Source organism: Dipodomys merriami, unplaced genomic scaffold (assembly GCF_024711535.1).
Source record: "Dipodomys merriami isolate MVZ:Mamm:240054 unplaced genomic scaffold, mDipMer1.0.p SCAF_174, whole genome shotgun sequence".
Classification (NCBI taxonomy): Eukaryota; Metazoa; Chordata; class Mammalia; order Rodentia; family Heteromyidae; genus Dipodomys; species Dipodomys merriami.
This window is the reverse complement of record NW_027203093.1, coordinates 100,096-114,482: the sequence shown is the minus strand read 5'-3', so window position 1 is coordinate 114,482 and position 14,387 is coordinate 100,096. Positions and strand designations below refer to the sequence as shown.

General features: G+C 41.0%; 1 protein-coding gene across 1 annotated transcript in view; it reads left to right on the top strand.

Annotated features, from left to right (window-relative positions):
- Window positions 1-13,151, top strand: part of LOC138829572 (focal adhesion kinase 1-like) — a 96,479-nt gene extending 83,328 nt beyond the window's left edge. Inside the window, exons 4-5 of the mRNA XM_070025922.1 lie at window positions 1,929-2,155; window positions 12,981-13,151. Coding sequence (XP_069882023.1) covers window positions 1,929-2,155; window positions 12,981-13,151 — 398 coding nt within the window. The remainder of the gene's footprint in view (window positions 1-1,928; window positions 2,156-12,980) is intronic.
- Window positions 13,152-14,387: the final 1,236 nt, after the last annotated feature.

The window sequence follows — 14,387 nt, the reverse complement described above, 5'->3', positions numbered from 1 at the left end:
CCCCTCAGTATTTGCAATGTTTCAGGGTTGGATTTGTTTATCTAGTTCATCTAGTGATCACATTTGTTTATCTAGTTTATCACTTTTATTTATCTAGTTCATCTAGTGATGGCCATTTAGATTGTTTTTACTTTATAGATGTCTTGAATATGTTGCTGGGAACATTCACATACAGGTACACTGTAGATGTACACTGTGTAGTGTAACTGTTAGCCATGTGATAGATGTTGACCTGTTGAGTGGCCTCCAACATGTTAGATCTTTTTATTCCTTAAGACAAAGTTTAATTTGGGACAGAGGCTCATCTAAGCCCACATTTGGCCTCCCTAATCCAGTTTTCTACTTATTGTGTTATGGCTGTTATTACCTCTTAGTTTTGCTCCACCAGTGTTGTCTACTTTTGCTTAATTTTTATTACATTTTAAAGAATTTCCAAATGCGTTAAGGATTTTCGCCCCCCCCCCCCCCCCCATGGTATATGTAATGGCATATGTATTTTTCTGATTTTTTTTTTTCTGGACAGGTCTTTGAGGGTTGTTTTTGTCCTCTTCCCCCCCCCCCCCCATTGTCATAATTATTTTGGTTTTACTAAAAGGAAATGTTTTGGGGTTGGTGCCGTCTTTCCTTGCTAAAGTGCTACAATCCAGCACTTGATGGGTCTAGCAGAGGCCAGCCAGGTTCCAGGCACAAAGGGCCCTGCTCTGTACTATGTGTTCTTCATGCAAACTTTGAAGTCCAGAAGGCTGATTCCTGTCTCCTGAGCCCCTCTTCTGCCCTTTCCTATATTGTTCCTTCCTGACAAAACTGCTGGTGGCTCTGTGTTGTACATTTTCTTGACTCTTTTTTTCTGCCTCTGAGCACAGGAGAGGCAGCTCTTAGGTGCCTTATAACATTGTTTGGAGTTTTGCTTTTTCTCTCTGAGTTTTAGTCTTACCATGCTGTTTCTCATCAGGCTTGGATAAATGCAGTTGTTTGTGCTTTTTTGATTTTTGTTTTCCGTTTTTTTTTTTGTCTTGATTTTCTTGTTAAACACTGATTTGACTGAGTGGGAGGACTTTGTTTTGATTATAATGTTTTTGTTTTTGCAGTACTAGGGATTTGAACCCAGGCCCTTGAGCTCCCTAGGCATTTGATACTGCTGAGCAATGCACTCAGCCTTATGTTGCACTTGATATTTTTAGGATAAGGTCTCATTTCCTGCCCAGGCAGATAGATGCTAGGGCTAAGATCCTACTTTTAGGCTTCTGTATTGGTGTTATCCCAAACAGGCATCCTCCACTGCATGTAGCTACCCTCTGTAGAGAGAGGGAGACTGTGGACTCCTTTTGAAGAAATGATATCTTAAAGCAGCAAATTAACAAATTGGGCTCTGCGGTGAGGTTTTTCCAAAGAAGTAAAGACTGGATAAAAATGAGGAGGGATAGCTGGGCATTGGTAGCTGACGCCTGTAATCCTAGCTACTCAAGAGGCTGAGATTTGAGGATCCTGATTCAAAGCCAGCCAGGGCAGGAAACTCTGTGAAGCTCTTATCTCCAATAAACCACTCAGAAAATCAGCAATGGCTCTATGACTCAAGTGGTAGAGCACTAGCTTTGAGCTGAAGAGCTGAGGGACAGCGCCCAGGCCCAGAGTTCAAGCCCTAGGACCTACAAAAAAAAAAAGAGGAGGGATGTTAAAGTCACATTTTTTGTAAATAATACAGTGAATTTTGACATAGTTAGTATAGGAGTCCTGGTGTTTTAACAAATTATTTAACAGAAGTTTATTATCAGGTACTGAGTTGAAGAGACACAATGATTATGTATTACACACTACTTATACATATGATGTGTGTGGACAGAGAAAACTTGGTAACAAAAATATTAGCATCATATTAGGATTATAAGTTTCAAATATTGTACAGTAAAAATCTTTTTTTCTCTTAACAGAATATGACAGATACCTAGCATCTAGCAAAAGAATGGCAGCTGCTTACCTTGACCCAAACTTGAATCATACACCAAGTTCAAGTACTAAGACTCACCTGGGTACTGGTATGGAACGTTCTCCTGGTGCGATGGAGCGAGTATTAAAGGTCTTTCATTATTTTGAAAGCAATAGTGAGCCAACCACCTGGGCCAGTATTATTAGACATGGAGATGCTACTGATGTGAGGGTGAGTACTACTTCTCGTGCGGCGCCTTTGATGTGCATGTACTTGGTGACATTTTAATGGCACATTGAAGATTAAGATAAGTAACTGAGAACCATCCACAGTACAGGGATACCAGCTTTTTCTTTATAGAATTTATTTAATATGCCTGAGGGGCTGGGATATAGTTTAGTAGTAGAGTACTTGCCTAGCATGTAGGAAGCCCTACAAGCTAAGGACTCTAGCCCTAGCATTTGAGGGGGAAAACATTGCTAACATGTGACTGACCAGAAAATAATAACTGAATTACATTTTAGTCATATAATGCCATTACTTTTCCTTCCTTCCATCCTTCCATCTTTCCTTCAAGTAATAAAATAGCTATTAATAGAAAATAAGAAAATAGTTTTCTAGAAGGTGTAATTTTAGAGGTGTTTGCATACCTCCTGATAGAAGCTTTTTGTACATATGCTGATCCTGGAGCTTGAACTCAGTGCCTGAGCAATGTCCCTATGCTATTTTTGTTCAAGGCTGTTATTTCTACTACTTAAGCCACAGCTTCATTTCTGGTTTTTTGGCCTTAACTGGATTTGAGAGTCTCATGCACTTTTCTGCTTGGGTTGGCTTCTCAGCTTGATCCTCAGATTTCAGCCTCCTGGGTAGGTTTGGTTACAGCCTTGAGCTACCAGCACCTGGCAGGATGCTTTTTGTTTTTTTGTTTTTAAAGAAATGATTGAATGTATAATACATGCCAGACACTAGGTAAGCTGTGGGAACATGGAAGGTCTGTCTGAATTAGCTTTTGGTCACCTCAAATTCCTGAGGCAATTAGCTTATTAAAAGAAAAGGTTTGCAGGGTGCAAGTGATTCATGGCTCTAGTCCTCGCTACTTGGGAGTCAAAGCCAGCCCAGGCAGAAAAATCCACGAGACTCTTATCTCCAATTAACCACTCAAATACTGGAAGTGGTGCTGTGGCTGAAAGTAATAGAGTGCTAGCCTTGAGCAAAAGAGCTCGGGGATAGCACCCAGACCCAAGTTCAAGTTCTGTAACCGACAAAAAAAAAGTGTTTATTTTGGCTTATGGATTTTGGGCTTTCCAATCCTTTATAGAATGGCCCCACTGCTTTTGAGCCTCTAGGGAGAGATCTAGGAGATCATCCTGGCTCAGAGCCAGGAAGCAGATAGAGAAGACTGAGATCTTACAATCCTTTTTCAGGGGCATAGCAGTTAACCTAAGGACCTATCACTAGGCCCTGCCTCATAAAAGCTTCCATAAAAGCTTCCAAGAACATCACCTGGGATTCAAATGGATCTTTGGGGGACTTCAACATCCAAACCATAGTAAAGTCACATTAAAGCCTAGAGACAGTCATGCTTGTAATGACAGCCCAGTGTGGAATACTTCACTGGAGATTGACCCAGTTGCTGGGAATCCTGAAGGCAAAGCACCTAAATGGAGAAGTTGGCACCGGTCCTCGGTTTTGGGAGGGGGAATGAAAGCCAGTGATAGAGACATAGGGAGAGGAGCAGGAAAAGGTGACCTGTGTTTTCTAAAATCAGGCACGAGCAGGTAGCACTGGGACCTCAGAAAACTGAGCTTGGTGTATATCTCAGGGGACCTCTTGCTTTAGGGAAGCGTTGAAGGACCTCTTTCTGGAAATAGACTGCTGGAGGGTCACTTAGAAAGGTTGGCTACAAGTATTCTACTATAATGTTAATTAGAAAATTCATAATGAAGAACTGTTAGGGGCTTCTAGAGAATGTTCTAATCTATAAAGATCTACTACCTTGAAGGAAGAAACCCATTCAAACACCTTGCTTCAACTTTGGAAAACATTGAACGAGCTGTATAGGAGAGAAACCTTTAAAATAATATGAACTTGACAAGTAGTAATTGTTCTAGACTTAGTGTATCAGGTAGTTTACTGTGCCACAGTTTCAGTTCAGATTTTGTACACCTGAGAGACCTGTTGTGGAGTGGAGGAGGTGGTTACTGAGTTTTACCTTCATCAGCCTTCATCAGATGCAGAGACATAGGTTATGTGAACACAAGTATTAAACTTTTGTGAAGGCAGCATGAGAAAATGTTTGTGGTCAAAAGTCAAATTTTTTATTTCATAGTAACTAATAAGTGTTTGCAATTTAATATTCCTATTAGTTGATTTTCATCCTAAAGCAGAAAAATAAAACAGTCACTGTGTTACTGTGATGGAAGATTGAGTGTTACTCAGAATCTACTCCCATTAAATGCTTCCATGCTGTGGCATTGTAAAATACGGTGTGTGTGTGTGTGTGTGTGTGTGTGTGACAAAGACACAGAGTTGTGTGTGTCTGTGTGTGTGTATGTCAGACAAAGACACAGAGTTGTGTGTGTATATGTCAGACAAAGACACAGAGTTGTGTGTCTGGACTTGAACTTAGGGCCTAGATGCTATCCCTGAGTTTTTTTGCACTTTACCACTTGAGCCACAGTGTGTGTGTGTGTGTGTGTGTGTGTGTGTGTGTGTGTGTCAGACAAAGACACAGAGTTGTGTGTCTGGACTTGAACTTAGGGCCTAGATGCTATCCCTGAGGTTTTTTGTACTTTACCACTTGAGCCACAAAGCTCCACTTCTGGATTTTTATTGCTCAATTGGAAATAAGAGACTCATGTATTTCCCTGCCTGGCCTGGCTTTGGTCCATGATCCTTAGATCTTAGCCTCCTAAGAGACTAGCATTACAAGTAATGCAGTATTTTGTACACGTGAACAATAGCACTAAAGGACATGTTTAAGACATCTTTCTCTCAAAGAATTTCTCACAAGAAGTGTGAGGGCACAGTAAGGAAGGTGTGAAGTTTAAGAAATGGGAAGCCTTGAAGATGGGTGAATCTAGGACAGAAAGGTAAGTTAGTGTAGTCTTTCTGCAGAAGGAAATGGGAAAGCTATCCCAGCCACTTCTGAAACAGTATCAAAGTTACTGAGTTAGTAACTACAGCTATAACCTGTCCTGTTAGCCTTGTGGGTTTTGAGAACGTGAATGTCTGATGTGAATTGACATGAGCCAAAAAAAAAAATAAAAACATACTTTCAAAGATAGTATAAGAAAGGAGTGCAACATATTTCATCAATTTCCTAGGATTACTCGTGGAAAAGATAGTACTTTTGGTATATACTTGGCTAAACTGTAAGCATTAAATTAACGTCTTTCTTACTACTGTTAATGTAACTGCTAGTTTTAGTATTATGTGGCTGTTTTAGTATTATATGGCTTTCATTATATATATTTATATTCTTTTGGTCCAAAACTGGGACTTGAACTCAGTACTTGTTGCTTTTGCTCATTGGCTAGCGCAACTGAGCCATGCCTCCAACTTCTAGAATTACATTTTTACTGGACAGTTGTGCTCTATAGACATAGTAGGTATCAGAAGACCAAAACCTTTTGAAGGAGTTGAAATTTTTTCTCAATGAAAATATCATTTCATTATAGAAATTTTGTTTCTCATACTTTAATTTTACTATTAAAAAATGTGCCAGTTAATTTGATTGCTGAAAGGATTCATAGGACCTCACAGTTTATACATTAAGTTTCCAGTACCTTAGCAGTGCAGTAATACTCATTTCAGCGTCTGGAGTTAGCAGGGGCAGGTTTTTAGGCCTTAGGTATACTTTGCCCCCAGATTGAAGACCTTCTCTATCTTCCAGTACAACCCCTCAGTCTGAGGAAGCCTCCTGCTTCCTCATGTTGGCATCTATGAAATGGTGTGATATGGGTGCTTTCCGTTTGCACAGAGAGCCTCACCTGAATAATTGGCTTCCCAAGCACCACCAAAATTGGGGAATAGTTTGTGCATCCAACCATGATTACTAAGAAGTGCTGTCAGGCTGCTGTAGTTTGTCCTTCAACTGCTCAGGCACTTGTGCTTGCAAACTGCACTCAGCTTGGTCATAGCTGTGGTCAGAATAGCCAGATTAACCCAGTTTGCTCAGTATTAGAAGTGGGCATCCAGAAACATTGCAGAAGTACTTCAGAACCATGGTCACATAGGGGAGATTCCAAATGCTTCTCCAGGAAGAAACCCCTATTGGGAAGAAAGAATGTCATTAATCCCAGATTTTTTTTTTTTTTTTTTTTAACTCTGGGCCTGGGCGCTGTCCCTCAGCTCTTCAGCTCAAGGCTAGCGCCCTACCACTTGAGCCATAGTGCCATTTCCGGCTTTTTTCCCCCTGCTCATGTGATATTGAGGAATCGAACCCAGGGCCTCATGCTTGCAAGGCAAGCACTCTACCACTGAGCCAACTTCCCAGCCCCCAATTCTTATTTTTCCCCCCCTTATACAATCAGTGATCTTTGATGCTATTATTGGAAGTTTTTGCCCAGGATAGCCTGGATTGTGATTTTTCTATATATACCTTCCAGGTTGACAGGTATAAAACAGCACCCCACTCCTACCCTTACCTTCTTTCTTTTTTTTTGGGGGGGGGATTGGTTGTGGAGCTTGAACTCAGCCTGGGTGCTGTCCTTGAGCTTTTCAGCTCAAGGCTAGTGCTCTACCACTTGAGCCATAGCACCACTTCCAGTTTTCTGAGTGCTTTATTGGAGATAAGAGTCTCATGGCCTTTCTTGCCCCGGCTGGCTTTGAACCATGATTCTCAGATCTCAGCCTCAGCTAGGATTACAGGTGTGAGCCACCAGCACCCGGCCTCACCTTATTTCTTGAGATAGGGTTTTGCTAAGTTTTTGCCCAGAATCGTCACAAAGTAAGATCCTCCTAACCTCTACCTCCTGAGTAGCCGGAATTATAGGAATGAGCTACCATGCCGTCTAGGACTTTCATAGCTGAAGAAGAGAAAATGATGCTTTAAATGGCTTTAAAGAGCAAACTGACTCGGATTAGAAGTTAATTGAAGCTACCATTCTTAAAATTCTAGGGCCCTTAAGAATTATTCTAAATTGACTGTTTTTCAAATGAAATTACAAAATCTGAATGACAGCGTATTTGTTTGTAACATGGTTTACTGAATATTTCAAATCGATCTTGAGATCTACTGTGCATAGGAAGTGATTCCTTTTACAATGTATCCACTTACTGACAATGTAGTTGGTCACCCAAGAGCTCTTAGGGCAATGCTTGAATGATAATGATTTGTGTTGCAAGCACAATGTGCACTCTCTAGCTCAGGAATCATTTTGACTTCCATGTCTTAAATCATTTGCCAATCTACTTTGTAAGACCACAGCTGCTGTGGATAGTGACTCTTCAATTACAATTGGGCCAAGTAAACTAGAGACCTTCTGGAAGGAACCTACTATTGTAGATGCTTTTGAGAACATTGGTGGCAGAGGCCAAAACATCAGCATTGACAGAGCCTGGACAAAGTTAATACTTGACAGCTCTTGTGTGTGATGACGTTCAGGATCTCTGGAGCAAGTAGTTGTAGATGTGATGGAAATAACAGGAACTAGAACTGAAAGTAGAGCCTGAAGGATAGGACTTGATGGCTGGGAATCTTTGATGGAACTAATGAATGAGGAGGTGCTTGTTTTAGAGGAATGAAGTTTTCTCTTATATGTATACAATATATTCTATCAGTCTTACTCCTCTGTCATTCTCCTTTTCCCTTCTCCCCCTTGATAGGGCTACAGTGGAAATTCCACAATGAAACACCCTCCACCTAGTAAACCTAATTTATAGTAATAAAAAAAATTGAAAAAATTTCCACAGGCACCCCATTAGTAACCTTACCTGAGCAATCTGTTTTAATGTCAGACGACTGCTAGCCCAAAAGATAAAGATTCACTGAAGGTTCCGGTAATTGTCAGCATTTTTTTTTTTTTTTTTTTTTTTTAGCAATAAACTCTTCACAAGCTAAGTATATAATGCTTGGGATGTAACTTAGTGGTAGAGTGATTGCCTAGAATACATGATGTCCTGTGTTCAATACCAGCACTGCAAAAATTAGGTAAGATAAATAAAGGTATTATATAGTGGATGTTTTAGACATAATGGCATTACATAGTTCATAGACTTCAGTGTAAGGCAAACTTGTATATGACTAGGAGACCAAGAAACCAGAGTGACTTGCTTTGTTGTAATACTGGCTTTGTGTGATGGTGTGAAATTGAACCCAGTATGTCTCTGGGATGCCTATCCTCCCTGTTCTTGTCCTAGACATCTGTTCTACAGGTGTTCTGCTTTGTTCAGCTTCTGGCAGTTGAGAACTTCCATATAGTATACCTCCCTCCAGCTCCCTCCCTCCTGTTCATTTCTCTCCCTCTTTACACTTGGTCCAAAGAAGCCAGTGCTCCAGGCTAAGCATTATAGCATCGTTAGTCATTTAGAGCTCTTAGAATCTCCTTTTACTTCTCTTTGCTCATACCTCACAAGGCCTTAAGTAGTCTATGTCATCTTCAATTTACCTCTCTCTCCCTCTCCCTCCTTCTCTCCCTCTCCCTCCTTCCCTCCCTCCCTCCCTCTCTCCCTCTCTCTACTCTCTCTTTCCCTCTCTCTCTCTCCCCCTCTCCCTCTCCCCCTCTCCCTCCCTTCTTCCTCTCTTCTTTGTCATCAAAATATTAATAAGAGCTAGATACATAATTCTAGCTCCTCAGGAGGCTGAGGCAGAAGCATCACAAGTTTGGGAATAGTTTGGGCAATATAGAGTGATCTGTTGTCTCAAAATAAAGTAAAAATGACTAGGAGTGTTGCTCAGTGGTAGAGCACTTGCCTTCCATGCATAAAGGCCCTGGGTTTGTGAATTTGTAGAATCACCATTTTTTTAATTGTAACTTTTTTTCCTTTTCTTGTCCTGATACTTGAACTCACAGCTGGGTACTATCCTTAAGCTTTTTGGCTCAAGACTACTGCTCTAGCACTTTAAGCCATAGCACTGTTTCCAGCTTTTTGATAATTAATGGGAGATGAGAGTCTCACAGACTTTCTGCCCAGGCTGAAACTGTGATTCTCAGCTGTCAGCCTCCTGAATAGCTAGGATTACAGGCACGAGCCACTAATGTCTGGCTGTAACCATTTTTTAAAAATTGACCTTTCTTCCAACTAGGTGGTAAACAGTTTACATAGTGCTTTAATAGTAGTTTAATAGTTTAAATGCTTTTAATGTCTTACAAGATGTTAACTAGTGTGAATTAAAAGAATACATAGCACAATAAAAGTATAATAAAAGCATAATTATGATGAAGGTATAAGAAAGGATGCGGTTCACCCCTTCCTCAGGACCTTGCTTCCACAGTTCTTATTCAACAGAGGAAGTCTTAAGAACAACAGAGAAAAAGCTTTATTATGAAGCAGAACTGCCATGGCACTGGTGGCTCATGCCTGTAATCTTAGCTACTCAAGAGGCTGAGATCTGAGGATTGCAGTTCAAAGCCAATCCAGATAGGAAAGTCTATGATATGCCTATCTCCAATTAAGCACCAAAAAAATCTGGAAGTGGAGCTGTGAGTTAAGTGTGAGTAGAGTGCTAACTTTGAGCACAGAAATTCACAGACAGCATCCAGGCTAGGTCTTGAATTCAAGCCCCAGGACTAAACCAAACAAACACAGACACACACACCTCACACCTCACACCCCATACCCCACTCCACCCCACCCCACACCACCCCACCCCACCCCACCCCACACCACACGGAGAACATGAGACAGTAGATCAAGAAGAGAAAATCTTCATTACCATCCTTAGGGAGCTGGTGGTGAAGACAGGGTAGTGGCCACCCCTACAGACATGCACATTCTAAGCCCCAGAACCTGCGCATGTGGGGAGTTTGCAAGATGTGATGCTGAATTGGGGAAGGCATGACCTTGATTTTAGTCTACTGAGACCCTTTCGGACCTGTGCTCTCCAGATGGGAACATAGTACACTTCACGTATGTGATGATTTGTTTTAGCTGCTGAAAGGAATGTGTACAGTCAGTAGGCCTTTAAGAGGCAAACGTAATTCTTTTTTTTTTTTTGGGTCCTGTCGTGGGGCCTGAACTCTGGGCCTGGGCACTGTACCTCAGCTCTTCAGCTCAAGGCTAGCACTCTACCACTTGAGCCATAGCGCCACTTCCGGCTTTTTTTCTTTTTGCTTATGTGGTGCTGAGGAATTGAACCCAGGGCCTCATGCATACAAGGCAAGTGCTCTACCACTGAGCCACCTTCCCAGCCCAGGCAAAAGTAATTCTGTCTTGGAGAAAGTTCAGATTGATTTCTGTGCCAGGTTCTTAGGATCAGCATCTGGAGCTCTGGTCTTGTTTTGTTGTTGCTAGATAATTTGATAGGCTTTCAGCAGAGCAGATCTGGTTAGAGAAAGACAGGTAGGGACACTTGAATTTCTTACCCACCAATAGTGTCTGGAGTAGGAGCACATGGAAACAAAGATGCTGCTTGTGTAGAAGGCAGTGGGATGGGTGCTTGGTCTGAGGAGGAAGTAATGGGGTGAGTGGTGTTAACAATAAAGTGGCTTCCAGTAGGTCTTCCACCTTGAAAATAAAACGTCTGAAGATTGCTTAAAATACCACGTATTCCTTTTCACCCTGTTCTCTCCCTTTCTTCCTCACAGAACAGTTAATGTTCATTTGCATATATTCATTATCATATGTTTGTTCTGCTGAAATTCTGTCAGTAGCCTCATAGACATTCAGAATAGAATGAACATGAAGGAAAGGTCTCATGACTTACATCACAACAATGGCAAAGGTCCATTTTGCTTTTCAGTATAGTACATAAAAGCTAAGTGAGCAAACTGAACCAAGTAAATCATTTAGACACAAACTTATGGCCTTACCTCACTAATAAGTAATCAAGAGTGGAACTGTGACTCAAAGTGGTAGGGTGCTATCCTTGAGCAAGAAAGTGCAGGAACAGTGGCCAGGCCCTGACTTCAAGCCACAACCAACCAAAAAAAAACTTACTAAGAGAATATGACTTCCTAGTGCTCTAGTTTTTTGTTTTGTTTGCCAGATTGATAACCATTTAATGACTGATTTCATTTATTATTAGTATGAGGTGAATGACAGCTTATATCCTTAAGGGTTAAGAACAATTAGTGTGCTTTTGTTGGTTACCAGTTTGTTCTTGACAAAATGTTTTGGTTTTGCTGGTTTTGACCCAGCATGTCTGTTTCTGTACAGTGCTTGTACACATGAATGACAACAGCTATAAAGGTGTTTATAGCCATTTTGTTTTCCATTCCCACTTTTCTGTCTCGTCTAAAAAAAGGGGGAAATTTTTTATCTGCCAGTAATGAGTATATACATTCAGTGTTTGAGATTAAAATGTGATGTAAACATTGACTTTAATTTTCTACCTTAAAAAGAATTATTTTTTTGGTAGTGGGGGCAGGTGCTGAACTTAACCTTACAGCCTTACACTCTTACAGGGCTTCCTAGCTAACAGCTGGTGGTCTACCAATTGAGCCTCACTGTTATTTGGAGATGAGTCTTTTGTGGCCTTTTCTGCTTTGGGCAGATACCTGATACCTGGATAGGTAGGATTGCAGGAATAAGCCACCACTAGTCAGCTAAAAAGAATTCTATAAAATATCTTCTGAAGAATTTAATTGGAAATTTTCATATTTCTAAAGTAGAGAAATAGAGGTTTCAGAGTAGCCAAGTATTGTTCTGTATTGCCAAACTAGGTTGTCAGAGCCTGCAGAGCTAGAATGATGAGTTGTAAGCAGTATATTTTATTTTATTTTTTTTGCCAGTCCTGCGGCTTAACTCAGGGCCTGGGCACTGCCCCTGAGCTTCTTTTGCTCTAGGCTAGCACTCTACCACTTGAGCCACAGAGCCACTTCCATCTTTTCTCTATTTATGTGGTACTGAAGAATTGAACCCTAGGCTTCATGCATGTTAGGCAAGCACTCTACACTAAGCCATATTCCCAGCCCCTCAAGCAGCATATTTTAAACACATGTCCAATTACTACTCTACTACATTCTGTCGGGTTTGATTATTTTTCTCCATTCCCTTTTTCCATTTCCTCATTTTCCTTTCCCTTCCTCTCCCCTTCCCCTTCACCTTCCATTCCTACAGAGTACGTACTAGGCTCCGTGTTCTGTCACCAGTAGTGCAAAAATTTTTTAAAAATGAAAATGAGTCAAAGAACATTCCTTAGTCACTTGAGAGACTTGAGTGTGGGGGTTGTGCTTCACCTGCCTTCCCACATTGAAGGCAGCGGGCCAGTTCCACATGAGTCCTCTACACTTGGCCCATTTGGAAACTCCCTCATCAAGGCAGGTACAGGATAGGAGTCAGTGCTGAGGCTAACCTTTCCACAGCCCAGGAGGAATTCCATTTCATCTGACGATCTATTCAAAAGTAACTATGTCTTCTGGCCTTACAGAACACATGTGTGAGGAGCAGAAGGTTGTAGGACATTTTAGATTGCTGTAGATTGATTAGATTCAGATAATTCAGAGAACGTTTATTTTACTGCCAGCAGAAGTATGACCTTATTTTATGTTTCAGAATGTATGGATTTAAAAAAGAAGTGGTATGAATATTGCAGCAAGACCTTGGAAATATTATCCCCTTGGGTCAGAGTATAATTCTTTCATTTGCTCAGTCCTCAGAAAGTGGGAGCCAAAGGATGTCTGCTTTGATAGCTTGGGGTTTTTGTGATGGTGCAGTTGTGGAATTGTCTTTTTAAGTTGATGATATGCCTGTTTGCCAATAAATAAGTGGAAAGAACATGTTTTTCTGTTTTTCTTCTCTCTCACACAACTTTTCTTTGTTCATAAAAAGCACTAGAGAAAACTGATTCCTTTGTAAAAATTAATTTATTTAATGCTTGTTTTTTTGACAATTAACTGAAGACATAGTTTTTTCAGTCTATAACAGTCATTTCTGTGGGGGTGTGTTCTAGGGCATCATTCAGAAGATAGTGGACAGTCACAAGGTAAAGCATGTGGCCTGCTATGGATTCCGCCTCAGTCACCTGCGGTCGGAGGAGGTACACTGGCTCCACGTGGACATGGGTGTCTCCAGTGTGAGGGAGAAGTATGAGCTCGCCCACCCACCAGAGGAGTGGAAGTAAGATTCTGACCCCCATGCAGTGACCACACTGCGTTTGTTCTATGTATTAAATATGCACACGAGGATAAGTGTGTACACTTGATTCGCACATGTCTGTCACTTCATAGTAATTGTTTCTTCATACTTGGGTTCAGTCTCCCTTTTAGGCACTATAGACTTTTCCATCCCTTAAGCCTTCGGATTTCCTTCACTTTTCATGGTCTTTTGCTAGTAATGTTGTCTCAGTGGAACTCAAATCCTGACTCCTGTTGCTTTGCTCGAGGAGCCAACAAGTTAATTTATTAATCAATCTACTCATTACCTCATCAGTAGGCTACACAACTTTCTTTTTGTGTCTTGAAATCTAAAAAGGATGGTTGTATGTATGACATTCATATTACAATTAATTCTAAGCTGGGCATCGGTGGCTCATGCCTATAATCATAGCTACTCAGGGTCTAAGGATCGTGGTTCAAAGCCAGCATGGGCAGGAAAGTCTGTGAGACTCTCATCTCTCAAATCAACAACCAGAAAACTGGAAGTGGCTCTGTTGCTCACTTGAGTGCTACCCTTGAGCTGAAGAGCTGAGGGACAGTACCCAGCCCCAGAGTTCAAGCCCCACGACCAACCAAAAAAAGAAATTCTCTCCCTTTTCCCCCTCCTCTTTCTTTGTCAGTACTTGGGTGAAAACTCAGGTTCTCATAAGAGCTAGTAAGTAGGCACTCTTTCCTCCTCATTTTGGCTCATTATTTTTGAGACGGAGACTTCTTTCCCACGTAGGCACATAACTAGGTTCAACCCAACTATGGTAAGCTTTCTGGTATCTAGGATAAAAGGCACATCACCACGTCCAGTAATTTGTTGCAAACAGGTCTCAAGATTTGTCTAGGCTGGCCTGGAACTTTGATCCCAACAGTCTGAGCCTCCCAAATAGCTAGAATGACAGGCATGAGACAGTAGCTCCCTGAATGACTCTTAGTTGACACATTAATGAAACCAAAATTAATTCAAGGTGAATTAAATGAATTCCCTATAATTGTCCTTTTCGTGGCTCTTCCCTAATAATTTTTTCACTATTAAGAAAACTAGCCTCAGGACCAGCACCCCCCCCAAAAAAAAAAAAAAAAAAGAAAAAAAAAGATGGCAGATATTTTTGTTTAACATTGTTCTGTTATGTTCTTTATTTACAAACATGTCAAAGGAACACTTCATTCTAAAGGTATACTTTGTGTTTAATAAAATATTGAGTGACTCAATC